Genomic DNA, 23,502 nt, shown 5'->3' with positions numbered 1-23,502 from the left:
GTCTCCACATCAGGATGGTCTCTGGAAAAATATTGCTTGTGCTCAAGCCGTGAGCCGGTATTTCTTCATCTGGGTGTGTGTGTGTGTACATGTCTGGGCGTGTGCATAGACAACCACTGGGGTCATCTACCATCAACATTAGTCTTAAAGTAGAGACAGCCATCACACCAGATTTCATTCTTTGAAAGCCCTGGGGAGGCAAACAATCAACTTCACCAGGGCCTAAACCGTGCTCTTTGCAAGCAACTGTGCGTCTGTGCACGCGTGTGTGCGCGGATGTGAGACAGAGAGACACTGAGAGAAAAGTAGAGAAAAAGAGGCATGGCCACAAAGGAGAACTCAAGAGGTCTTGTTGAGGGCAGAGAGAGATTTTTTTTTTTCATGCCTGAAGGCAGTGTCTTCTGAAATGGCTCTGTTGGGTGATGGCATTAGGTAGCTCTGAGACCTTTACCTGCTGCCTGAAAAAGGGATAAAATGCCTCTCCTGCTGGTGTGTCCAAGCAATACCGCTACAACAGCATTCAACAGTGCTGCTTTGTTGCTTCACCTGAACAATGAATCGGTGGCTAAAGCTGTAGACAGAGTACCTTCGCTATGCATTGAGCAGGCTGACAGGACTGTAACAGTATCTCTCTGGTTTACGATGATGTATTCAAATCTGCTGCAGACACTTAGTGAAGTCTAAGTCTAAGTCTGTGAAGACACTATCACTATGAAGAAACAGGCTTAAACAGTTTAATCAATAAAATATCTTAAAATAGTTAAAAAGCTGAGCTCAAACTCAGACCAACAGTCAAAAATTCAAAAGATATTTAATTTACAAATGTTTTAACAAAGAGAAGCATGAGAAAAACTCACATTAGAGATGCTGGAACCAACAAATGTTTGGTTGGTCTTTAATAACTGCTGATTACCCAGTCATGTTGCAATTTAATTTAGGTTTGTAATAACACAAAAGAAGAAAAGTAAAGTGAATGTAAAAAGTAAAGGAACTGCAATGTAAGAGGGATACATAAAAAAAAAACATAAGGGTGCATAATGGGATGTCTCTGAATAAAATCCTGCATGTGTTCAAGCCATGCAACAATATTTCTTAATATTGTTGTCATAACAATGGACGTGGCTAAATTCATTGATTAATTCCGTTTTCAAACACACAATAATCCAGCAATCAAACCCTATTCAGTCCAACCTCAAGACCACACACATATTCCCTACAATGGGGAGACGGGGAGTATTCATACAGCAGCAAGAGCAGGAGACAAAAACACACCCATGCACACAAACACAAGCTTTACACACACAAATTCACATGCATTTTTAATGACTACACAATTCCCTTGAGGAAACACTCTTGTTGCGGACACACAAAGTTGGCTAACCTGCGATCGAATAATAATTTTGATCAGCAGCATTTAAACAATGTGTCGCAGTGGGATTGATTCTGAATAAAGATCCATCGGGGGCAATCTGTAATAATTAAAACTGCACAACTGGTTGCTGGCTGTGTGAACACTCCCTCTTTGTGTATGTGTGTGAGTGTGTGTGGAGGTGAACTTGGCTCCTCCATCATGCTATAAATCATGTGATGTTGGCTGTGTTCCCTGGGGCGAGGCAGTAGTATATCTCACACACACACACACACACACACACACACGCGCGCGCACGCACACACACACACACACACACACACACAAACTTATTCCCCCTCCAGTTTCAAGCAATAGTATTTCTGAACTGCAGCAAGAGCGAGCCAAAATCTGCAGCATTTTTATTTTAATTTATCAAATGGGAATAAAACTGGTTTAAAAAGTCATAAAGCAATTGAAAATGTGTAATAAATTCTATTCAGTAATTCAATAATATATGGTATACATGTAGAATAATCCTATTCAGAGGGGTGTCTGGATGAATATGTCCTGAATCCATGTCCTCGAATAACCAGTGCATTATTTATGACTGACCGTTTCACATCAGACATTCATCTATGCTGGTGCGCACATAAGAGTGACATTCTTACAAAACTGGCAACCCATTGATATAACTCACGGTGAAGGTCAAACTTACTCATGGCCAATAGATCAAATGTTTCAGATGGATTGGAAGTAATTTATCCTCTTAAAACCAAAATTCGTTGAAGATTACTTATCATTTACACAACAGAGATGTGCTCTTATTTATAGTTGTTGAAATATTTAATAAGTGGGGCAGTTTATCGAATTAGAATGAGAATGCAAGAAAGACAATTGTCTTATACATAACTACGACAAAGGGAATATGAGAATGGGAAGATAGAAATGTTGTGTGCAAACAAATGCTGCAAAGACTCATTGCTTTGAGAATGACACAGCATTTTCAGTTCTGTGAGACAAGCTTGATGTGGTGGGTGCACTCTGCTTTGACTGCCTCTGTGGAATTCCCTAAGTCAAGAAGGTCCTGGACTCATTCGCCTTCTTACTCATGGTTACTCATGGTTTTTTTGTCTCTTTTCCCTCTGTTTCCTTCTTCATGTATGTCTGAACCTTCTCCCTCTATAGCTACCCAAATGGTGAAACAACAGTGCTGTTTATCACAGATGGGCTTTCCAGCCTCTACTGCAGATGGACTTTCCCAGTCGCACTGGTAGTTTTTACAACAAAAGCACTGTAGGTTTCTAAATGCCATTTCTTTGTTTCTAGGGAAACAGAGTGGTGGTTTGGCAGCAGCAGGGGGTTTCCTTGGAAAACAACAAGCATCAAAACGGATCTCAAAGATCTGAAAGTACTGTTGTTGAAGTCCTCTCTGCATTTAAATTGAACTGTCACAGAAAGGTTGTGATTTCTATGTCTTTTCCTTTTTTAAAAGTGGCCTCCCTACAGCTCCCTCATTCCCTTCCTGTCTTATTTTGTGTTGTGCGATGTGTGTGTTTAAAGACACATGTTCAGCTCAGTGCAAAGCAAACAGAGCACAGGGTATAAGGACACACACACACACACACACACACAGGGGCACAGCTGCAGCAGCAGTTGTAGACTGCTGTCAGCCCTGCCCTGCCTGACCCACTTTGAATGGAATGGAATAGGAATAGGAGAAGGGCTTTTCCAGCCTGAAAAAAAAAAACCTTGTTGCTTCTGTTTTTATGGAAAAGTAGATAACGCAAAGGAAAGATACAGCACTACCAACCCTTTCCAGTTTCACTTATATCAACAACATCTCTGACATCTCAACAATACCTCATTTGATACATGCAGTCCTGAAAGCTCACTGATGACGCATAGTGTTTGCCACGGCAAAAGAAAACATTCATCTCAAATGGGTTTCTAGATCATGTAAGCTTATCTGATGGTCTGATCTATGTAACATGATCTATGGATCTAATCTAGTGGATAACTAGAGCAGTCAGATTATGGGAGAGCTCCAGCTGCATGTGCCCCCAGCTCACTTACTGGGTTTGTAACAGGATTTACAACTCACATCTAATCCTTTAGAAAATCAGTGTGATCACTGGCTCCGCATCTGCTATCAAAATGGATTGATGATTTAAAACTAAAGCTGATATGACAGAAGAAAAACTCAAAGCGTTCAGCATATTCTAAAGTGTTGGATGAGGACAGGAAACCACATCTGTGCATTCTAATGAACACAGCAGACAACGCTTCATTTTGTGTTGTTTATCCATGTCTACGGATAGCCTGTTTTATGAAGAGCCTGCCATAATAATAACATTTCAAAAACAATGTGAAGATGAGGATCTTTGTATTGATTTTTCTTTTAATTGGACCCGCACGCTCTGGCTCAAAAACACCATTTATGTCAGTGCCAATCAATACAGCCCATAAGAATAGCTAATCTTGTGTCTCATTCACAAGATCAATACTCAAAGCCAAAGGGAATACCAGTGTTAGAGCACCGACACCTCCACTCCCTCGTCCAGACAGCTCTCAGAGGGAATCTGAATGTGTCTTTGATATATCATGATAGTCTGGATGTTTGGAAAGCTGCTCTGTTCTCTGCAGGCTCAGCTGTCACAGGTAAGCCCAATGTCTTTCTCACCTGGGAAATTAAGACAACTGTGTATGTCTGGCTGTGTTATTACAACACATATGATCGGTGGTGCATTCGACTGTATTCACTCACCAAAAAACAAAATCCTTCTGGGGAGCCAATATTAAATTAAGCACACCAAACAAGCCATTAGTCTTCCTAAGCTGTGTGCTCTTGTGATAATACGGCGAATAAGAGAGAAAAGGAGAGAGAAGAGTGTGCAAGAGACGTGTGGAGGAGTGAGGAGAGAAACAGTGGTATGTGCAGCATTTTCAAAGCAACCCCCTGACAGCAAAGCCAGAGATCAGTTGGTAAAGATTTTCCTAATTCTCATGGTGAGGGTGAAATTAATTAAGTATATTCCCATTAGGCCTCGTATCACAAATAACACAAAATTAAAGCAAGAGAAAACACAGTGTTTGCCCTGTGTTCTAATAAGAGCCTCAAAAATGAGGACAAAATGCCCATTTCAAAAACCACATTTCCCCTAATTTTATTTTCACTTTTATTGGAAGGGCTTTCTCATCTTCCAGGCACCAGGGTCATGCTTTCTTAAGCCTCATGAGCCGCAACACAGTTCACCAACACTTTACTACTGTGGAATATGGTCATTATTCTGAGGCTCAGGGAGGCCCTAACTCGCTCTATAAAATGGCTGTTGCAGGTGTGAAGTTGTCAGGTCATTTTAGGTTTGCCAGGGCAGGTTGACTTGGCATCAACATGTCTGCCTCACCGATTTATTTGGGCCAGACCCCAATTGTGTACATCCATGACGTGATAAAATATACACCACACCTAAAAAGCCTTGGATGTTTTTTTTTTCCTATTGGCATGGCCAGACATTAATTCCCAGACCAGACAACAGCATCGTCTGTCCACATATCTGCTGGGGCGGATGCTATACACTAGTGATGTTCAAATGAAAAGATAGTTATGCCACAAGCCAATTCCAAGATGACAGGAGGACAGACAATTAGACACACAAACATTCAGACAACAACACAGATCCTAACACATACACACGGTGGACCTAAGCAGAAACAGTGGCCTGGAGTATTCCATATTATAATCTGCCATTCCATGTGGTATGCAGGTGCTACTTTAATCTAATATGGATCTTGTTATACCCAAGCCGTTTTAATCCATGTAGTACTAAGTGTTAGTGAAGGGGACATTTTCACTCATAGTAGGCTATTGGTCAGTTCCAATATGAGCACAGAAAGGGGAATGAGAGAGCTATCAAAATGTCTCTCTTTGTGAACAAGATGAACGACTAAACACTGCTTCTAGGTGCTTTGTTAAAATACATGATGTTTTGTCATGTGAGTTTGCCATTAAATTATGCAAAATGGTGATAATCAGTTGGATCTATAGTATGTCTGTTGCAACAGGTTTGATACCTGATGATTCCAAAGGGGAACATCCAGTTTCTCTTCATCCTTTAACAAGGGGGAAATAATTGAGAGAGTAATATCTTTCCTAAATGAATTATCCTAATTAATTTTTGTAAGAAAAATTATCCTCGCAGTTGGCACTGATTCCAGCCGTGAAATAATTGTTGACAGTGCTCTTTAACAATCCCAGGTTGCCACATTAGAGCAAAAATGTTCATGACATTCTAATAAGTGGAACGAATATCAGCTGGAGCATTAACAGGCCATTGGCCCACGAGTTCGAAAATTATGCGAGAATAGCTTATGTTTGAAAGGCGCAACCTCCATTCCGTGGGGGATTTTGACCTTTTTGCTTGCATATAAATTAGTTTAATTGATGGCTTTGGTGATGTGCTTATGTACTGAGCAGTTCAGAGAATCGTGCATGTGCTTTATAACGATCAGGCCCTTTTCAGAATCGCCGAGGTGACAGCTCGGTAAACCTGTCTAAACCATTTGGTACAACTCCTTAGGGGTCTGTCAGCTACCTGGGATTGCATCTAAATCAGAGGCAGGTTTGTTATTTTCAACAATCTGGCCGATATACTAAACAAAATGTTTTCTCCCCCTCAAATGAACTTTTTATGCACCTTGGAGAAATTTGGCAAGTTTGTATAAACAGAAATAAATTAGCATAATTCTTTTTTTTTATGATCTTGTGTACTTTAACCACATAGTTGGCAATGCAGATATGATTGTTAAAGACCTAATTTGAGCTATCAACCAGTGGTTGAATTTATGCACGTGTACACTGGATGCACAACGCTCTACGCCAACACAGCAGGCACCTTGCACACCAAAGTTCCCAGACCTTGTCTCCGTAGTCTCCGCTTCCTGAGGCCGAAGATGCGCACTTTAGAGAAGATGTCGACGAGGTTCCCATTGCAGAGCCCCTTGTTCTTGCTGGGGCTCTTCCTCCGTCGGTTGGTCGAGGGCCGATCTAAATGCTGCTCCCGTGCCTGTCTCTTCTGTCTGATCAGCCCACTTGCGATAGCAGCAGCCATGGCTCAAAATGTCACAACTGCTCAGGTCCAGTCTGCACACGGAGCACAGACTACACAAACAGCCGCCTCTCAGAGCTCGCAGCCCGGGTCACAGTCCCATGGTGGCGGCTAAGTGGTCCGTTGTGTCAAATGTCAAATATATATATATTTTTATGAGCGGGTTTCCATTTTTGTCCAAATGCTACATGATAATTGCGATATTAAAACAGCTGTCATCATCACTCGGAAAATTCTTGGACATGATGGAAAAATGAGATCAGTTCATGCGTAATTCCATACATTCCTCAATAACCATAGTCTTGATGAAGAGCTATGCCAAACTCACGCGGACCGAGATTTCAGAGCAATATTCATACCTGCACAGTGATGTTTTTGTTCATTGTCTGTGACATGTTCAGTAGCATCGCCTCGTTAAATGTCCAATACCGGCTGCAGCGTCCTCACAGCATGTTCACCCACTCTTTCCTCCGTTCGCCCTCCGTTTTTCTCCTCCTTCTGCCAGACGAGGTTGCTCTATCAGAAGTCGCTGTTTGGGTAGCCGTAGGGGCGCCTCTGCATGTGCGCCGGCAGCAGTCAAGCAAATGTACAGGCGCCTCCTACGAAGATCACCACTCGAGTGAAGGCACAGCAGCCCGGGCGAAAACGAACTCCAAGTTTGCAAGAAGGCGACAGCGACCCTGCGGTGACTGATCAACAGTCACAAATTGGGAGATGGAAAGAAATACGCAACCGTAGGAGAGTTACACATTGATGCAGCAGGCTAATTTAATGCAAAGTTGTATTCCAAGTAACGGCCGACGTGCCGGATAACGTTTTCAAAACACATTTTCTTCACCGTATTCCACAATCACAACACAGGCGGCTGGGCGCGATAGGAGCCAGGGAGAAATAACATAACCAAAGCTGATCTAAATCCTGTGGAGATGACGTCTGCATAGTGTGACAAGCTGCATACAAATATATATGAACTTAAAATCCCCGGCGATCAGCAGAACCTTCGACCCAGTGGATTTTCCTATACAGCCCATGGCGTGGGTGATGCATGTATGGCTATCGGTGCGTAAAGGGGAAATGGAAAAGTAACGCCTCTGATATACAGCCAAATTTCTTTTCCCACGCTCAAAGGAAAAAAAAACGCAATAAGGAGCTGTGGCCACTTGCTTCAGTCTATATACCCCAGATCAACAAATCATACCTATCAACAAGTCCTAACCACTCGTTGGTACACGTGAAGAGGATGCCCTCCCAGACGCCCTCCCTCCCTCCCTCCCGACCACTTGACCAAGCCTAGGCTTGAAGGAGAATGAGCAGCCGGGTCTTGATGCTGTCATTAGACGTGTTGCTATGCTGCTAGGAAACACTTGTCTTTGCTGTAATAATAACTGGAGGTCACTACAGAATGTTAATACAAAGGAGTATTGGCATTTGTACATTTGTGTTTCACCTCCGTTTCAGTCAAATCTGCATTGTTTTTTTATATTTAAAAAAGAATCCAAGTAAATTACAATGTCTTTATTTCCTACATCATGAAAGGGGAAATACTAGTTTCTGCAGGTGTTGTGAAAAAGCACATTCATATTGTTTTGCTGCTGCGCGCTCCATTTATTCTGTGCTTTCAGCACCACGGACAGCACCGCGCAATGATGGAGTCAAACGTTTCCTTCAGTCGGATATCACAACCTTTACTTAAACGTCCACCAGAAACTGCAGGATCTCTTATGTGAACCACAAGCAAGTGGATGTCCACTTAATGCGCCTTCCTCCTCTATTTAGATGATGAATTGGACGTGTCGGTTCCACACAATATTAGCCAGTTTAAGACAACATATTTGATCCTCTTCTTGTTTGGGGAGAATATCATCTCATTCTCAATCACAGGAAAGGAAATTAAAACTCAAGAGAGCCATCTGCTGTTTGTGGCTGTAATTAAACTCACAGGCTCACAGGGGACCCGAGCGTTGTATTTGCGTTGGCCTGGTGTGCGTTCATTCTCCGCACGCCAGACGCACCTGTTGATATCCAGATGTGCGGATGTAAGAATTTAGAACGGGTTGAACTGTCAGACAATACTGATGGGATCATTCTTGTTCATTCTTTTCCATTATAGCAAAAATTGTCAGAGAATGTGTCATTTAAAAAGGAATAGGCCTACCGGTGAAATGATAACGTCACTGCGTGGCAGCTGAAGATACTGCCTACAGAATTAAAATACATACAGACTATCTTATCAAATTCACATTGAGGGGTAGGCTATTTATTATCCGGCTGGTTTAAAATCATGCTTAGGTATGTGCACCGGTGATTAGGTGTTTCTTTCCTCCTCACCCCACTCCACTTGGTCAAGAGATTATGTCCCGTAGCTGATGAGAAGCCTCCTGCTCTGCGGCGCTGTCGGAGGCACTGCAGTTAACGCTGCAACCAGCAGCGGACACTGTCAGCTCAACAATGGTCCCTCACCCACTACAACCTACAGAGCAGCACTGTCACAGCGCTGTTTCTGAATATAAATAAGGGACTATAGATTATCATCCTGCAGGTTTAGCTAAAATTAAGCAGCAGGATAGTATTAGACTATGTTTGTACATTTATTTTTTTTTTTTTACAAATAGTTAATTGTATGTACTTAATGATGACAATGGACAAACTGAAAGTTTGGGATAATACTGGAGAGGAGAGGGTTTTTACTGTGGCTTTTACCATTTAAGCATGAGGTTGAATGCATGGATAGTCAGACAAGCTTTCTTCTACACATAGCACAGACATGCACATGCAAAAGCCTTACCAAAGCACATACGGGAGGAGTGGATGCTTTGTACATCAAACCGAATACAAAGCAGGGTGTCAAAAAGCACATCAAAAACCTGTGAACTATTCATTCAAGAAGCAAAACAAGGACGCACATACCTACATTTTTTTTCCTCCTACATGTGAATGAATGAGAGTCCATGGCAGTCCCATCCCAATGTCTTCTAAGCCAAGACCTTTTCCTGTGACTTCTAATGTCCCATTTATACTGCCCCTTCTAGGACCTAACACGGTTACGGTGAAATGACAGTCTGTCCCAAGCTGTTCACATTCATTTGTTCACAAACACTTTAAACACTTCGTTCTTTAAGCTGGGTCACAGAGAGCAGCAGTTAAGATTAACACATTTGGGCATTTCATCCAGGACTAGCCACAAATGAAAGAAGACTGAATGTTGCCTCAGGATCTAATTTGCAAGAAATGAGCCTGTTGCAAAGAAGACACATGTGAAATACATACAGTGCATATCACCTTGTAATCCTTTATTATCGATACATTCTTGACACAGAATCCCAGAGACCGTAATACCATCCACAGATGACCTGAATGGAAAACATGAAGACCCAAATGCACTAAGATTCAGCGGGGCAGAATCTGATGCAAACATGTGAAGCCACAGCCTCACCAGGTCAGAACCTTTTAATCTAATCTCCTCTGAGAAAATTACATTACTGTTAGTTGGATGTCCTGCTGCCGAGGCAAAGCAAATGTCACCCAATGGAACTGGGGTAAACAACCCCTTTGATTATTGCTATTACTTTGCTCCAGGGCCATGTTCTTTTATCACCCTTCTTGAAAGGAAAAAAACTCAATAGGACTCAGAACTTCTAAGGCCCAGTGAAAAAAAAAAGAAGCTAAACGAGCTAAACAGAAATCAAATCACATTGCCTCATCAAAGACAGAGTGCTAATTTAATTTAAGTTGAGTAATAATTTTTGCTTAGCTAGGATTTGTGTCATTTTCTTTTTCTCCCTGTCTTTCTCTTTCTCCCCATGCTTCAGCTGTTTAGTCATCATCATATCATCAGTCCATCTACTGAAGCAATAAAAGCTTAGAGAGCCTGCTTATGGACTGTCAGTGTTCTACAGTGCATGTGTACGTGTCTCATTTGTTTTGATGAGTCTAATAGTCCAAGCTAATCAGGGAGCTAAGATAGATGAGTACACATGAACAGCTTGTAAAAGGGAATGAAAATGGAGAGCTTATGTTAAACAGTCAGAAAAAAAAATAGTGCGTGGTTAGGCCCTGGAGGTGGCGAGTGCCAGAAAGTCATGTGAGTTATAAAATTATAAATCATGCTGAGGACCAAGAATATGAGCAGGCAGGGGCCCATAAAGAAAGCCTATGTACAGGGTTCAGAATTTTGTGCTTCGCCCCTGTCTGTAGTGTAGTCAAACTAATTACTGAGGAGACTCAGAACAGTTACAAAGTACTTTCTTTTAAATTATAGTTGAGATCCAAAAGTTTCCAAAGATACCAATTTTATTTTCATGGCCGGAAAGCAGCACAATATATGGGATACTGTCTCTTCAAACTTACTTTGGTACATATCACACATCTTGGTATTCTGGTCTTATGACCGTCTCCTTGTGCCCTACATTTATGTCCTACAGGTCTAAATACTCCATGCATGGCACAAAGTAACCAATCACAAGATCTTGAAGAAGAAGAAATTGGATATAGTCCATAGTGTCTACAGTGCTACAACTTTGCTTTAGTGCTTTATATTTTAAATTTATAGTGGATTCAAAGTATCCCAAAATTCAAAATAAAAACAAATAGATAGTTTACAAAAACATGGATACATTTAGATGACTGGCGAATGACAAGAACGTCCAAAATAGTTTGTTGTTTTGTGATACAGTAGCTATTGGGGATCCAATAAACAAATCTATACAGTCCTCCACAAATAATTCCTTATTTAGTGAATATTGAATACTTTAATGATTTCATACAGCCGGTGTGACATCAATGCGTAGCATTCAATTCCAGGACCAGGGCCTTTCTTATGACTATTGCCCTGCATCTGTCGGTGGTTCCTCTGGCAATTTCCTGCCGCAGTCTCATAATAAGAAGGTGAATGAATGAGCTTGCTGGAGTGATCAACTGAGAAGCAATCCCTAAGTGTTGCTTTATAGATGACAAGGCCGCTCCCGCTACACTGTCAATGAATAATATATATAAAAAGGTTAGAAAACAACCCTAGAGAGATTTAGTTCCAAACAAATAAAAGAGCAGATACATTAAGTCTCTGCTCACAGACCTTCAAATAGCTGCTTCATCATCACACTGCAGAGTGTCATAAAGTTCTCTAAATGTATGTCACATAATCGACACTAGGTGTACTAAATATGCCAGCACAGAATATGTATAGCCACATTACAATATGTCTCTCTGTTGTGAGCTTGATGGAGTGTTGCCCCTCCCCAAGGGATGAGATTAGAGTGCCCTCCGACAGAGACATTAATGAAACACAGTGGCTTCAAACTGTGAGCACCACTCACAAATAGCTTACTCCCAGATTTAAAAAACATAGTTAACACTTATGTTGCTGAACTACAGTGAAACAAGATCAACTACCATGCATGGTCTTCACCCCTCCACATGATCAAATCAGAGAAGGGGAGTTGGAGGATGGGGTTATGGGAAGGAATAATTGGACAAGATGTTAAGTCATATTGACATCTTGATTGAATTGTGAGTTTCCATGGCGATAAGGCTAATGGACCAACCAAATTAAGTCTTCTTGGCAACTGTAAATTTGGACAGAAAGGTCATTTGGTGAAAAAAAAAAGATTTGGCTGGAGGCTTTTTTTGCCATCTACTCTGACTTTTTGCGCATTTAAAGAAAACCTGATTAGCAGGTGGACGGAAGCCAAATTGGGTATGAGTGCCAGTGATTATACACAGGCCTGTGGGCCCTCACAAACGGTGATTGGTTAACTACACGAATAACAGCCCAAATCACAAACAATACAGTTATATGGTGCATAATTTGGGTTGAAGCACAATGAGGGTATTTAAGGACACTAACATGGGCAAAGAGACTAATATAAAGAGAGGTATACAAATAAAGACGGAAATCAAAAGGGTGGGAAAGCAAGGCATGCAGAAGCAAAACAACACTGTCACAATTCACAGAGGAGCCAACATGCTGGTCACACACATCTTCTCTCTTTCTGTCTCATACACACACATACTGCTCCATCCTTTGATCCTATTTTAAGCCTGCAGCAGTGACGGAATGTGCCTTGTCAGCAGCACTGCAGAATGAGGTTCCTTGGAGAAGCCCTGGGCAGTGTGGGAGAATATCAATTAGTCCAAACCCCTCTGGCAGGGCACGCTTTAGGAGCTGAAGGCAGACACCAAGTTGTGTGTGTGTGTGTGTGTGTGTGTGTGTGTGTGTGTGTGTGTGTGTGTGTGTGTGCTTTATTGTTTATTTCTCAACAAGCAAATGTCTTGGTGCATGGGTGTGTAGGTAAGCAAAGGCAGTGTGTGTGCCCACCTTGAAAGTGCATAGAGTGCAAAGGTGAGCACATTAATATTAATAATTTTCTGATGCAGGTGAAGGACCTGGGTGTACTTTGGTGCTGGGAGGCTTAATAGAATGGTAATGAGGGTGATTTCAGGTCAAGCCATGCATCTGTTTGTGAATTCAAAGTTGTGATATGGGGAAATCAGGTCAGTGAATGCTACTGTGAATGTAAAAGATATCAGTTTGGTTGTTCTGAAAAACACAAGCTTGCAAACACATAATACATTACAGGTTGCATATTTTAAGACAAAAGGCTTATTAAGGGAAGGCATTTTTCTGTTTATTCTCTCAACAAATAAACAAACAGAGTAGCCACTGTCCTTCAGGTGTGGCCAGTGCCTCTTTTTCTAAGCTGGCTCCCTGTCAAGCTGCAGTCCACAAATGATACCTGATGTGAATAAGAAGCCCACAGGTCCCTGCCTACATTTGACAGCATTACCACTACTGACAGCTCCTAAATACTTCTGTCAAATGACCAGACAAATACACATACTTCTAGGGAGAACACCTGCTTCTGTCTGTAAAAATCAAATAGACACACACACACACACGCATTCATAAGAACTACAAGTTTTCTAAAGATGTAGTTTCCTACCTCTTTTACCATCATCCCTAAAAATAAAAACAAACACCCCTTAATCCTGAGTCTAATTCACCTAAAACTAAAACTTTAATAATTGGCCTAACCATTACCCCAAATGAAATACTAGCCCAGATATAACCAAGAAATATGAAATAACAGTACACATGCAGACCTTAAAGCAACATTATGTAAGATTTAGATTTGGTGCCCCTACCATTTCAGAATGTAATTCACCGCTGTAATTAAGGACAGCTGTACACGTACATTTGTTATGATTATTTTACTTAGGATCAAAAACTAGCAAGGTCCATAACTTTGCTAACACAGCCAAACATCAAACAAGTGTGACAACACAAGACATAGCATTTATAACTTACTAGTCCAACTGTGTCCACAGAAAGAAGGCCAGCTCGGCATCGGTCTTGCAGCCTTTTATTTCATAAAGCTCTCACCAACACCCAGGAGCCTTGCTTTATCAGTGTCTTTTTCTCTTCTTAGCTTTCTCTGTCATTGTCCTCTTCGGCCTCTCATAGAGGCTGCTGAGCCTGATTATGTTGCCCGCTCGACATCGGCACCGCTCTCCACCATCCTTTCAACTTTTTTAGCTCACGCCAATGAGTAAAAACCTATCCGATATTTACTCTTGTCTGGTCTTTCGTTTGGTCACTCTACTTTTTTTCGTTCTCTCTCTCTCTGACAACTTCTTCTTCTTTGGTCTCTTCACAGCCTCTGCCATGATATCCATACTGAGAATACTGAGCTAGCTTCTTCCAAACTCACATTCTACATTATATACGTTTTCCTTCTATTATAGCTTACTTGCTGTAAAATCATGTTGGTGTCATAAACCATTACGACATTGTCTTATAAATGTCCTGCCTGGAATTCCACCACTTCAGAGCGCAGAAGCTAGCACCGCGTGCCGGGGAATGGCAATGACAGCGTCGCGACTCATCCTATTGTTTATTTAAAGAATAAATCGCTACATAATGTTGCTTTATTGGAATAGTTTGACATTTTGGGAAACACACTTATTCACTTTCGTTTCATTTTTACTCTTGTGTTTTTGTATAGGTTAAACAAACTAGATATAACATGTAATTTAGTGAGGTTTAGACGTGCTGGTAGGATTTTTTAAGTACTTTTGGACAGAGCCAGGGTAGCTGTTTTCGCATTTTCAGACTTCATGCTAAGCTATAGAACAAACCAGAGACAATTTAGAGGAGACATGCCACTCAATCACATTCTCATTACAACTCAATAGGGAAAGCCTGTAATGGTAAAGATGGCGGCTGTGGCTCAGGAGGTAGAGCGGGTTGGCTGTTAATCTGAAGGTCGGCGGTTCGATCCCTGGCTCCCCCTGGTTGGTTGTCGAAGTGTCCTTGGGCAAGATACTGAACCCCGATTTGCCCCTGGCGGCTATTCCGCCAGTGTATGAATGAGTGTGAATGTTAGTTTCCGTTTGAGCACTTAGGCTCAGTGTATGAATGTGTATGACTAGTGAATGCAGATGTAGTGTAAAAGCGGTTTGAAAAGACTAGAAAGGCGCTATACAAGTACGGAGCATTTACATTTATCCCGCCCCTCCCGCTAGAAAGCCAATCATTCTCGTCTGTGTTACTTCTACTGCGCAAGTGGTGACGCATGCATACTAGAAATCGAAACGGTCAGGAAAAACGTTTTTTTTAACCTTATTTTGGGGCAAAGTTGTCAAACTTTTTCAGCGATTTTTATCAGATTTTAATGCTGATTCTATTGATGTAGTTTTTATGTCCTGGTGACCTGTGAAAGTGCATATCTGGCTCTCTCCACATTCATTTAGATAGGAGCCTGGTCTTGTTAGTCCGAAATAGCTGCCCGGAGGCGTTGCGAAGATGGTGGCCGAGTGGCATGACTTGACTAAACGGACTTTGAACATACTTACCCTACAGACATGAGAATGGTATCAATCTTCTCATGTAACTTTTGGTAAGAAAGCATTTTTCACAAAATGCTGAACTGTCCCTTTAAGGTCTTATTTCTAACTTATGTTTGATTTAACATAATCATCCATAAAATCGGTTTGCATGTTTTTTGTGTTTGTTTGTGTGTGGTGCATGAGCATGTAGGTAAGCAAACATAGTGTGTAGTTCTGTACAATAATAATCATTTTCTGATGCAGGGAAAGGGCTGAAACATAATTCTGGTGTTTATCAATGGTAACGAGGATGATGTCAGGTCAGGTCTAGCTCTAATTCAACAAAAACTGCAATAACACAAAACTGTAACCGCATAGTTTAGGGGAAGACAGAGATCAAAACATGTTTATTAACAGTACCAATAGACCTTGTACATTACAAGAAGGACGCACATTTGATTCACTGTTCAAAAATATTGCTTATTTGAGCTTTACATGAATGAACTACTATACTGGACTAAGTGGACTCCATAAGCATGCTTTGCATATGAATTATAAACTTTATTTATGACAACATGACAAATGTCCTATTGTCAATAAAACGATAGGCCTAACCATAAAAGAAATCACACCTCCATGAAATATTATGTCTAATAAGAGAGTTTGACATCACTCCTGTTTTAATGTTTCCATCCTAGAGGTCTATTAAGGTGTGCTCATATGATATGCACCATAGATCTCCAATGAGACAGTGTGTGAATGGGACCTCTGCCACCTCTGATTGAGAACAGCAATAAAGTTTTCCCAGAGAGACAATGAAAGACTAATGATGTCAGTAATGTCAAATGCTAATCGTCATTAGCTTGGGTGGCACTTGGGCTGCTGTGACCCTGTTGCCCCTGAGAATATAGTAAGAAAAAACATATGATACCCTGCCACTACAGAAATAATGTGTGTGCTCGGCAGTGTCTGACTGTGAGCTAATGGAGATGACAGAGGGACAAGGAGTGGAATGATTAGTCTGAAGTGACAGGGTTAATACTTTAGTATGACAGCAGCCATTAACCAGCAGACATTACCACACTCAGACACCCATTAACACTGCCACAGATCAAATGTTACTGAAGCTCAGATTACATCAAATACTTCACGTACTGTATCCCAGGATCCACTCAGTTTTATCAGAGTTGTACCACAGTGGTGTTATTGTTAGTTTTCACATCAGTTTTCACAGAAAAACAAACAAGATTAAGTCTATCCAAATTACAAACAATGACGGTTTGAGACAACATGTGACTTCATGTTTTTTCCACTACTTTATTTAAAAAATCAGTGAAGAAGTTGAAGAATAAGTCAGTGTGTCATTTTTACTTTTTAATTTTTAAGTTTTAACTTATTTAGCAGACAGTTGGATTTGTATGGGCTGCTGTACTGATAATTCATCTGGCCCAACTGCGTAACTAGCACAAGTGTGTCACTGCGCTGTAATCCATGCTTTTTACCACATTAATTTAGCATCAGACATTGCTATGTTATTGGCCTATTTTTTCTTTCATATTTTAGTATAGATGATATATGTAGTCATATATGTAGCTCATTAGCGTGTTTCAAAATTTCAGCAACCTTAAGCTAGAAGCCAGTGATGTAAGGCACTGATCAGATTCTCCTTTGAAAGAAGAAATGCTGCCCAACATTTTACAACAAAATCAGTCAGTAAGATGCCTTTGAGGTCTGTGCCATGCTGACACAGCACACTAGAAGATAAGACAGTTGATGCTACTGCAGTTTGAGGTAATGCAGATCACTTGTACCTTGCAGATGGATATATACTTGATGTCATAAGTGATGACAGAAGCGTAAGCGGAAAGAAACATTTTATTGTCTCTCTCTTTTATACATGATTTATCTATGATTGTCTCTCAAAAGCAAAGTTAAATTTAGACAATCCATGTGGTGTGGACAAAAGTTATGTGTGACAGCTGAGCCAAACTGCCATGTTCTGTTTCCATAGTTGTCAATTATGTGCAGCGTAAGAAACATCCTAATAGTACATTACAATACTACATAAAAGATAAACTAAATCAAACAATGGCTTAAGACATATAGATATAAATAATGATATTTCTGACATAGATTTATATTTTTTCTATGTATGTAACACGTTTTCAATCACATCTTACATAGAGGCAATGTGGGGTACTCTCATATTCAAACATTTTGTGGTTATGTGTGCATAAAAGCCTCTATTTATTTTTCAGTAACTTGCATTATGTAATAACTTTAGTTCTTCTATCTTTGGGTTTAATCGCTTTTAATTGTCTCAGGGACATGTTTCATTGAGATGTTTATGTTTCTGTCACAGCTGTTTCTTTGACCTATGGACTTTCAAACTGCCAGACAAAAGAATTACATTTGGTGCCTGTTGCTACAGGCTTGCAGATCATCTGTGTGATGCCAACTTCACATAATATGCACCACTGGAAGTTTTATCAGCCTTGCCTGCTGTTGTTTTGAAATGAGAATAAAAACCAGACCCAGCTGGGGTGATTTTGACCCCTCTGTCATGCCTTAATTGCTTTAATGCTTATAAATTGCTTTACTACTTTTCAGCCACTAGAGAGCAGTACAGAGCTCAGCAGGACTCTGCTGCAGGATTACAGTGTTGATCGAGGAGAGGCAAACTGCTCTGCACAGAGAATATATTCTGTAGCTCTATTCTAAAAATCTTTTTTTCCAAAACAAAAGGCACCAGGTCTTGTGATGGCTTCTGCACTGACAAAAGTGCCCCCACTTAATGGAACCCTCTCAACTTCAATTTGCAATGGAGCAACATACAGTGCTTTGTCCTATGTTTAATTTACTAGATTTTTTCACACTGACATGACAGAATGTTACTTTCCCAGAAATCTACTCAGAAATCTACTCAGACTGTAACCACTATATTTAGATTTTGTATCATCTACTGCAATTAGATAACCATCTGTCGAAGCTCTAGACTGAACTAAAAACGGAACCCATACAAGAAACAAAACCCTCTTTGTCTTAAGATAACCAAGATGCCCTCAAGTGGCCAAAACAGGCTACATCACAGATGCTGTGTTGGACATGTGTGTCTGATAATGACATCCCAGAGTATACAACTCTCAATTGGTTGATAGACTGCTAATTTGATAAATGGATAAACTCTTACATGTTCTGACAACATGGTGAAAGCAGTAGTGAACTCTATGTGGAGTTATGACCTAACGAGTGTAAGTGAGGCTGTCTTGTGAGCAGTAACTAATGTTAGAGTCAGTGGTGATAAGCCATAATGTGATTGTGGGTTACTGGATGCTGTGATTGACTCATTGATCCCTTATTGCCAACTGGTATTTGAGACATATAAATCCTCTATATGTAAACTGCTCATACGTATTTGCATGTGTGTGAATGAGATACATGGTATGAGCGAAACAGAATAAATAGAAGAACAGGAAAGAGAGTTTTCCTTTCTGTATGTTATGCAATGGTAGAACAGAGGGCTCTATGATATATCGATCAGAGCAATAGGACACACAGTTTCCAATAGCGGTCAGTGGTGCAGTGGTGTAGGATCATACTATACACACACACTCACTAAGCTGGTCATTGTTAATGTGCATAGCCAGATGATTACACCTTTGGCTTGGTGTTTATGTGCTCTTGAATTAATGTAGAAAGCAGACATTAGTCTCTACCAATCAGTCACTGACTCTCCAAAAGGATTGTCTCAAAACAAATCACTGACACAGAACTGCAGATATGTAGATAATCTCAGTGTTATGGAGACTTTTTATACCTCATACACTTATTTTTCTTTTGTGGCTATTTGCCATATGTTAAAAGGTCTAAGAACTAAGCGGCGCAGGTTTGAAGAGAAAGTAGCCTCACAAGAAAAGCAGGCGAACAAAAAAAGCCTCAACACCATGCTTTATGTTTATACCCCAAGGGCCTAATTAACATATATGTATATCAGGATAATGAAATAATAATGATAGATATGTAGGGGTTATTAAAATGGATGGGTGAGTACCTGCTGTTTTTCACTCTGTGTCAAACTGAAAGATATAAAAGAGTGGAGGAAAAGATAAAAAAGCCCTCTGTCAAATAGTGCTTCATTTGCATGTCTGCGGTTAGGGCCTAATGAGAAATGACACATTTGTAATTACAGTGGACTATAATTAGCTGGTGTGTAAGTGAGATGCCAGAACCCAAGTCTTTATGACTGGGCTACACATGGGGGATGGTATGTTAAACCATTTGAAATGCACTGTGAGTAGAAAATGACTTAAAGTTCATGCAAAAAAGATTTAAGATTATAATGCTTTCCACGTAAAACAGGCTGTTGGGGTGGGACTTGATTTGAGAGCTCAAAAATTGGCAGGACAAAGCCTACAATGTGGACATCAATGTTGGCCTTCACTGTACTGCTGAAGCTCACTCACCTCCTCCATCACGCCTACTTACAGAGGAGGTGGAGGAGGACGAAGAGGAGGGACATGTTTTTATCCTGGGCCTCAGGATATATAAGATCAGTCTCAAACAACTTTGTATGCTTGAGAGGTGGTTGTAAAAATTTGTAGTTTAGCTTGTTTAGAAAGACAGTGGCTTTCGTCAGTTTGAATTCATGTTGGGTACAATGAATTCCAATAATTACACGTTTTCACTGAATAAATTTAAAGAAACTCATCCTTCAGCATAAATCAACTTTTTCTTGGACAGTGGTGGAAAGTAAAGTAAATTAAAGTACTGTGGTTAGGAACCCTTTTGAGGTACCTGAGTTTTGAGTATTTCCATTTTATAACACTTATCCAAGTTATTTACTTTGCAAATTAAATATTACAATAAATTATTTTACTTGTTTAGTTTATAAAATATGTAACATTGCTATAGATTAAACAAACCAGAAGTAGTATCAGTAGAATCAGCTCCACCTCAACAAGCATTAAAATGGTGCTTAAATGTCAGTGCATCAACAAAAATAATCCAAATATATCAAATATCCAACAATATAATATCCATCCATCCATCGTCAACCACTTATCCTGCGTACAGGGTCGCGGGGGGCTGGAGCCAATCCGCTAACATCGGGTGAAAGGGGGGAGCACCCTGGCAGGCCGCTAAACCACTGCAGGCAATAAAATAATATATTTAACAATATAACACACTCTAAAATACCTTCTCTTGGAGCTTCCAGGATGACACTAGTGCTACCAGGAAGCACAATATCAATATTTTGAAGAAAATACGAGTAGTTGGAACATTCTAGGCATATAGATGGACAGTGGAAAAATGGATTGGAGCTTCTGTGAATGTGTTAATAGTTAACTTAACATGCTTTGAATCCATTGTACCCACATGAATTCAAGTTTCCTATTTGCACTATAACTTACATTGCTCATAGTACATGGACATTTCACATCTTTCTTCAGTGGCATTTTTTATTCATTTTATCTTATGCATATTTTATTGTTTTATTCTATTCAATTTGAATTATTTGAATTTTTGTTTATACATTTTCTGCGTATGTAGTGTGGAGGGGGCTACAACTGCATTTCATTGTGCAATCCTGTATTGTAAAATGACAACAAAGGTGAACCTTGAAAACCACGCTTTAATATGTACATCAGGCAACCTACTGGCTAAACCATCAGTCGAAATAACATCACACACTTCATCACAGCAATGCATTGTTTGTGATGCAAAGCATGTAGCAGGTGACTGTGGCAAGGCGGTGTCTATTTCCCAGAGGATGCATGTTTTTCTGTTAAACAGTCGTTTCAGTGTTTTTCCATCCGATAGAGGAGTTGACCTTTCGACACAGCTCTAAAAATAGCAGAATCCTCAAATAAAGGGGAGCTCCCGGGATAAGTGAGACAACTGAGAAGTACAGGTGCACACAAATGTCTGCACTCTCTAAAGCTGATAAAACATGCAGGCACATTAGCACACACAAACCACATTGCCCTCTCCATCAGCCCTCCTGATGCCTGGTCAATTTCTGCTCAGGGAAATGCGCTTCTTTCCTATCCGTGAGCTTGAATTAGATTGGTTTAACTCATCTGTCTTATAGAGGGGTCAGAGTCTTGTCTCTCCACAGGCTTACAGAAAACACACTGTTTTTTTATTGAGAACAACAACTGCTGGCATGCATAAATGCATCTGTTCACAGCATAACAGTGTGCTGTCTTCACTGCAGCTTTTGGTGATGACATTCTGGCCAATTCTGCTTGGCAAGAATAGAGAATCAATGCCAGGAAAAGACTCCAGGCTTTGGTCTGTACTTATACTCCTGTTGCACAGCAGTGAAGAAGAAGGTACTTATAGAATAACTGATTAGACTACAAACCCTTAATCACTGTATAGAATCCTATGTTCATGACAAAGGTAAAACCCTTCACTTCTATGCAGGAGTGGTGATCATGAATGCACCCACCAAATTTCATGGCAAAAAGCAAGATAAATAAGATTCTTTATTGTCCTTTATAGGAAATTTGTTTCCACCGTCCATACATAGCGTCAAATATAAACAACATGAACATACCTAACAAAATCTACCATACATCAGACAGCACATTTATACACAAATTGACACCAATCGAATATACACTTTCTCAATTAGCGAGTAGTTTCGTTAAGTAGTGCTATGGCAGAAGGGATAACTTTTTTAAATCTACATTTACATTACATTTACTAAATTTGACAGACACATTTATCCAGAGCGACTTACATTTGAGGAACAACATACAAGCACCAACAAAGCATCAAATACAGCACGAGAACTACAACTGACAATACATACTAGTAAGAGCACTAATAAATACTAGTAAGAGCTAATAGCACATATCGTATCAATGGGGTAAATACCTAGGGAAAGAAGTAAAAGTTAACAAAAAGTGCAATCAATACAGGATAACTTCAAGGGGATAGAAGAAGAAGAGCACAGGAAGTGCATGTTAGAGGTTAGGAGTCAGAGGTGTTATAAGGGAAAGTGTTCTCAGAAGAGTTTTCAAGAGCTTCTTGAAGTTAGAGAGGGACGCCCTTGCTCTGATGGCGTGTGGTAGCTCGTTCCACCATCGTGGTGTCACAGATGAGAACAGCCGGGACTGAGATTGTGTTGTATGTAGGGATGGCAAAGCCAGGTGGCATTCGTTGGAGGAGCGTAGTGGCCGAGAAGGAACGTAAACTTGTATTATGGAGTTTAGGTAGATGGGTGCAGACCCAGTAGTAGCTCTGTATGCAAGCATTAGTGACATGAATTTGATTTGGGAGGCCATGTGTAGCCAGTGGAGGTCACTCAGTAATGGAGTGACATGCGTCCTTTTGGGCTGATCAAAAACAAGACCCACTGCCCACTGAACCCCGAATTTGCCCCTGGTGGCTGTTCTGCCAGTGTATGATTGTGTGTGAATGTTCAGCTCAGACTAAAGGTATCTGCAGCCCTTTCTAATGTGAAGGCCCCCCCTTCCAACCTCACCATCCAAGAAAGGAAGGCTGTGATATCTCTGAGCAAGGAGCAAAACATCACTATCCTACCTGCTGACAAAGGAAGATGCACGGTAGTACTTAACACAGCTGACTACCAGAACAAAGTCAACACACTACTAATGGACACAAACACGTATGAGACACTGAGACGAGACCCAATCAGCGGATACAAGAAAAAGGCCATAGAATGTCTACAACAGTTACAGAAGGACAACACCATCACCCGTGAACAATATTACCGTTTGTATCCTGGAGAAGCCATTCCTTGCATTTATGGACCACCCAAGATACACAAAGAAGGAGCCCCACTCAGGCCGATTATCAGCAGCATTAACTCGGTCACCTACAACATTGCCAAACACATTTCTACCATCTTAGCTCCATTGGTGGGAAACACGCCTCACCACGTCCAAAACTCTATTGACTTTGTAAACAAAGTTCGAGGACTAAAACTGGATCCAGATGAAACCATGGTATCCTATGACGTGACTTCTTTGTTCACCTGCATCTCCACCATAGAGGCAGTAGAAACCGTTAGGAAACGGCTAACACAAGACAACACCCTGGACAACAGAACTAGACTCAGCCCTGACCAAATCTGCAAATTACTCGACCTCTGTCTAAACACCACCTACTTCCAGTACAACGGTGGATTCTACAGACAGAAGCATGGCTGTGCCATGGGCTCACCGGTATCCCCGATTGTGGCAAACATCT

At 40.7% G+C, this 23,502-nt stretch overlaps 1 protein-coding gene across 1 annotated transcript in view; it reads right to left on the bottom strand.

Annotated features, from left to right (window-relative positions):
* The window catches only part of LOC123974106 (fibroblast growth factor 14-like), a 30,314-nt gene extending 23,855 nt beyond the window's left edge, over positions 1-6,459 (bottom strand). Inside the window, exon 1 of the mRNA XM_046054544.1 lies at positions 6,267-6,459. Coding sequence (XP_045910500.1) covers positions 6,267-6,459 — 193 coding nt within the window. The remainder of the gene's footprint in view (positions 1-6,266) is intronic.
* Between the last annotated feature and the right edge of the window lie 17,043 nt (positions 6,460-23,502).

This window comes from Micropterus dolomieu, linkage group LG07, assembly GCF_021292245.1.
Source record: "Micropterus dolomieu isolate WLL.071019.BEF.003 ecotype Adirondacks linkage group LG07, ASM2129224v1, whole genome shotgun sequence".
Taxonomy (NCBI): Eukaryota; Metazoa; Chordata; class Actinopteri; order Centrarchiformes; family Centrarchidae; genus Micropterus; species Micropterus dolomieu.
The sequence above is the reverse complement of the archived record's forward strand: the minus strand, read 5'-3'. Positions and strand labels throughout refer to the sequence as shown.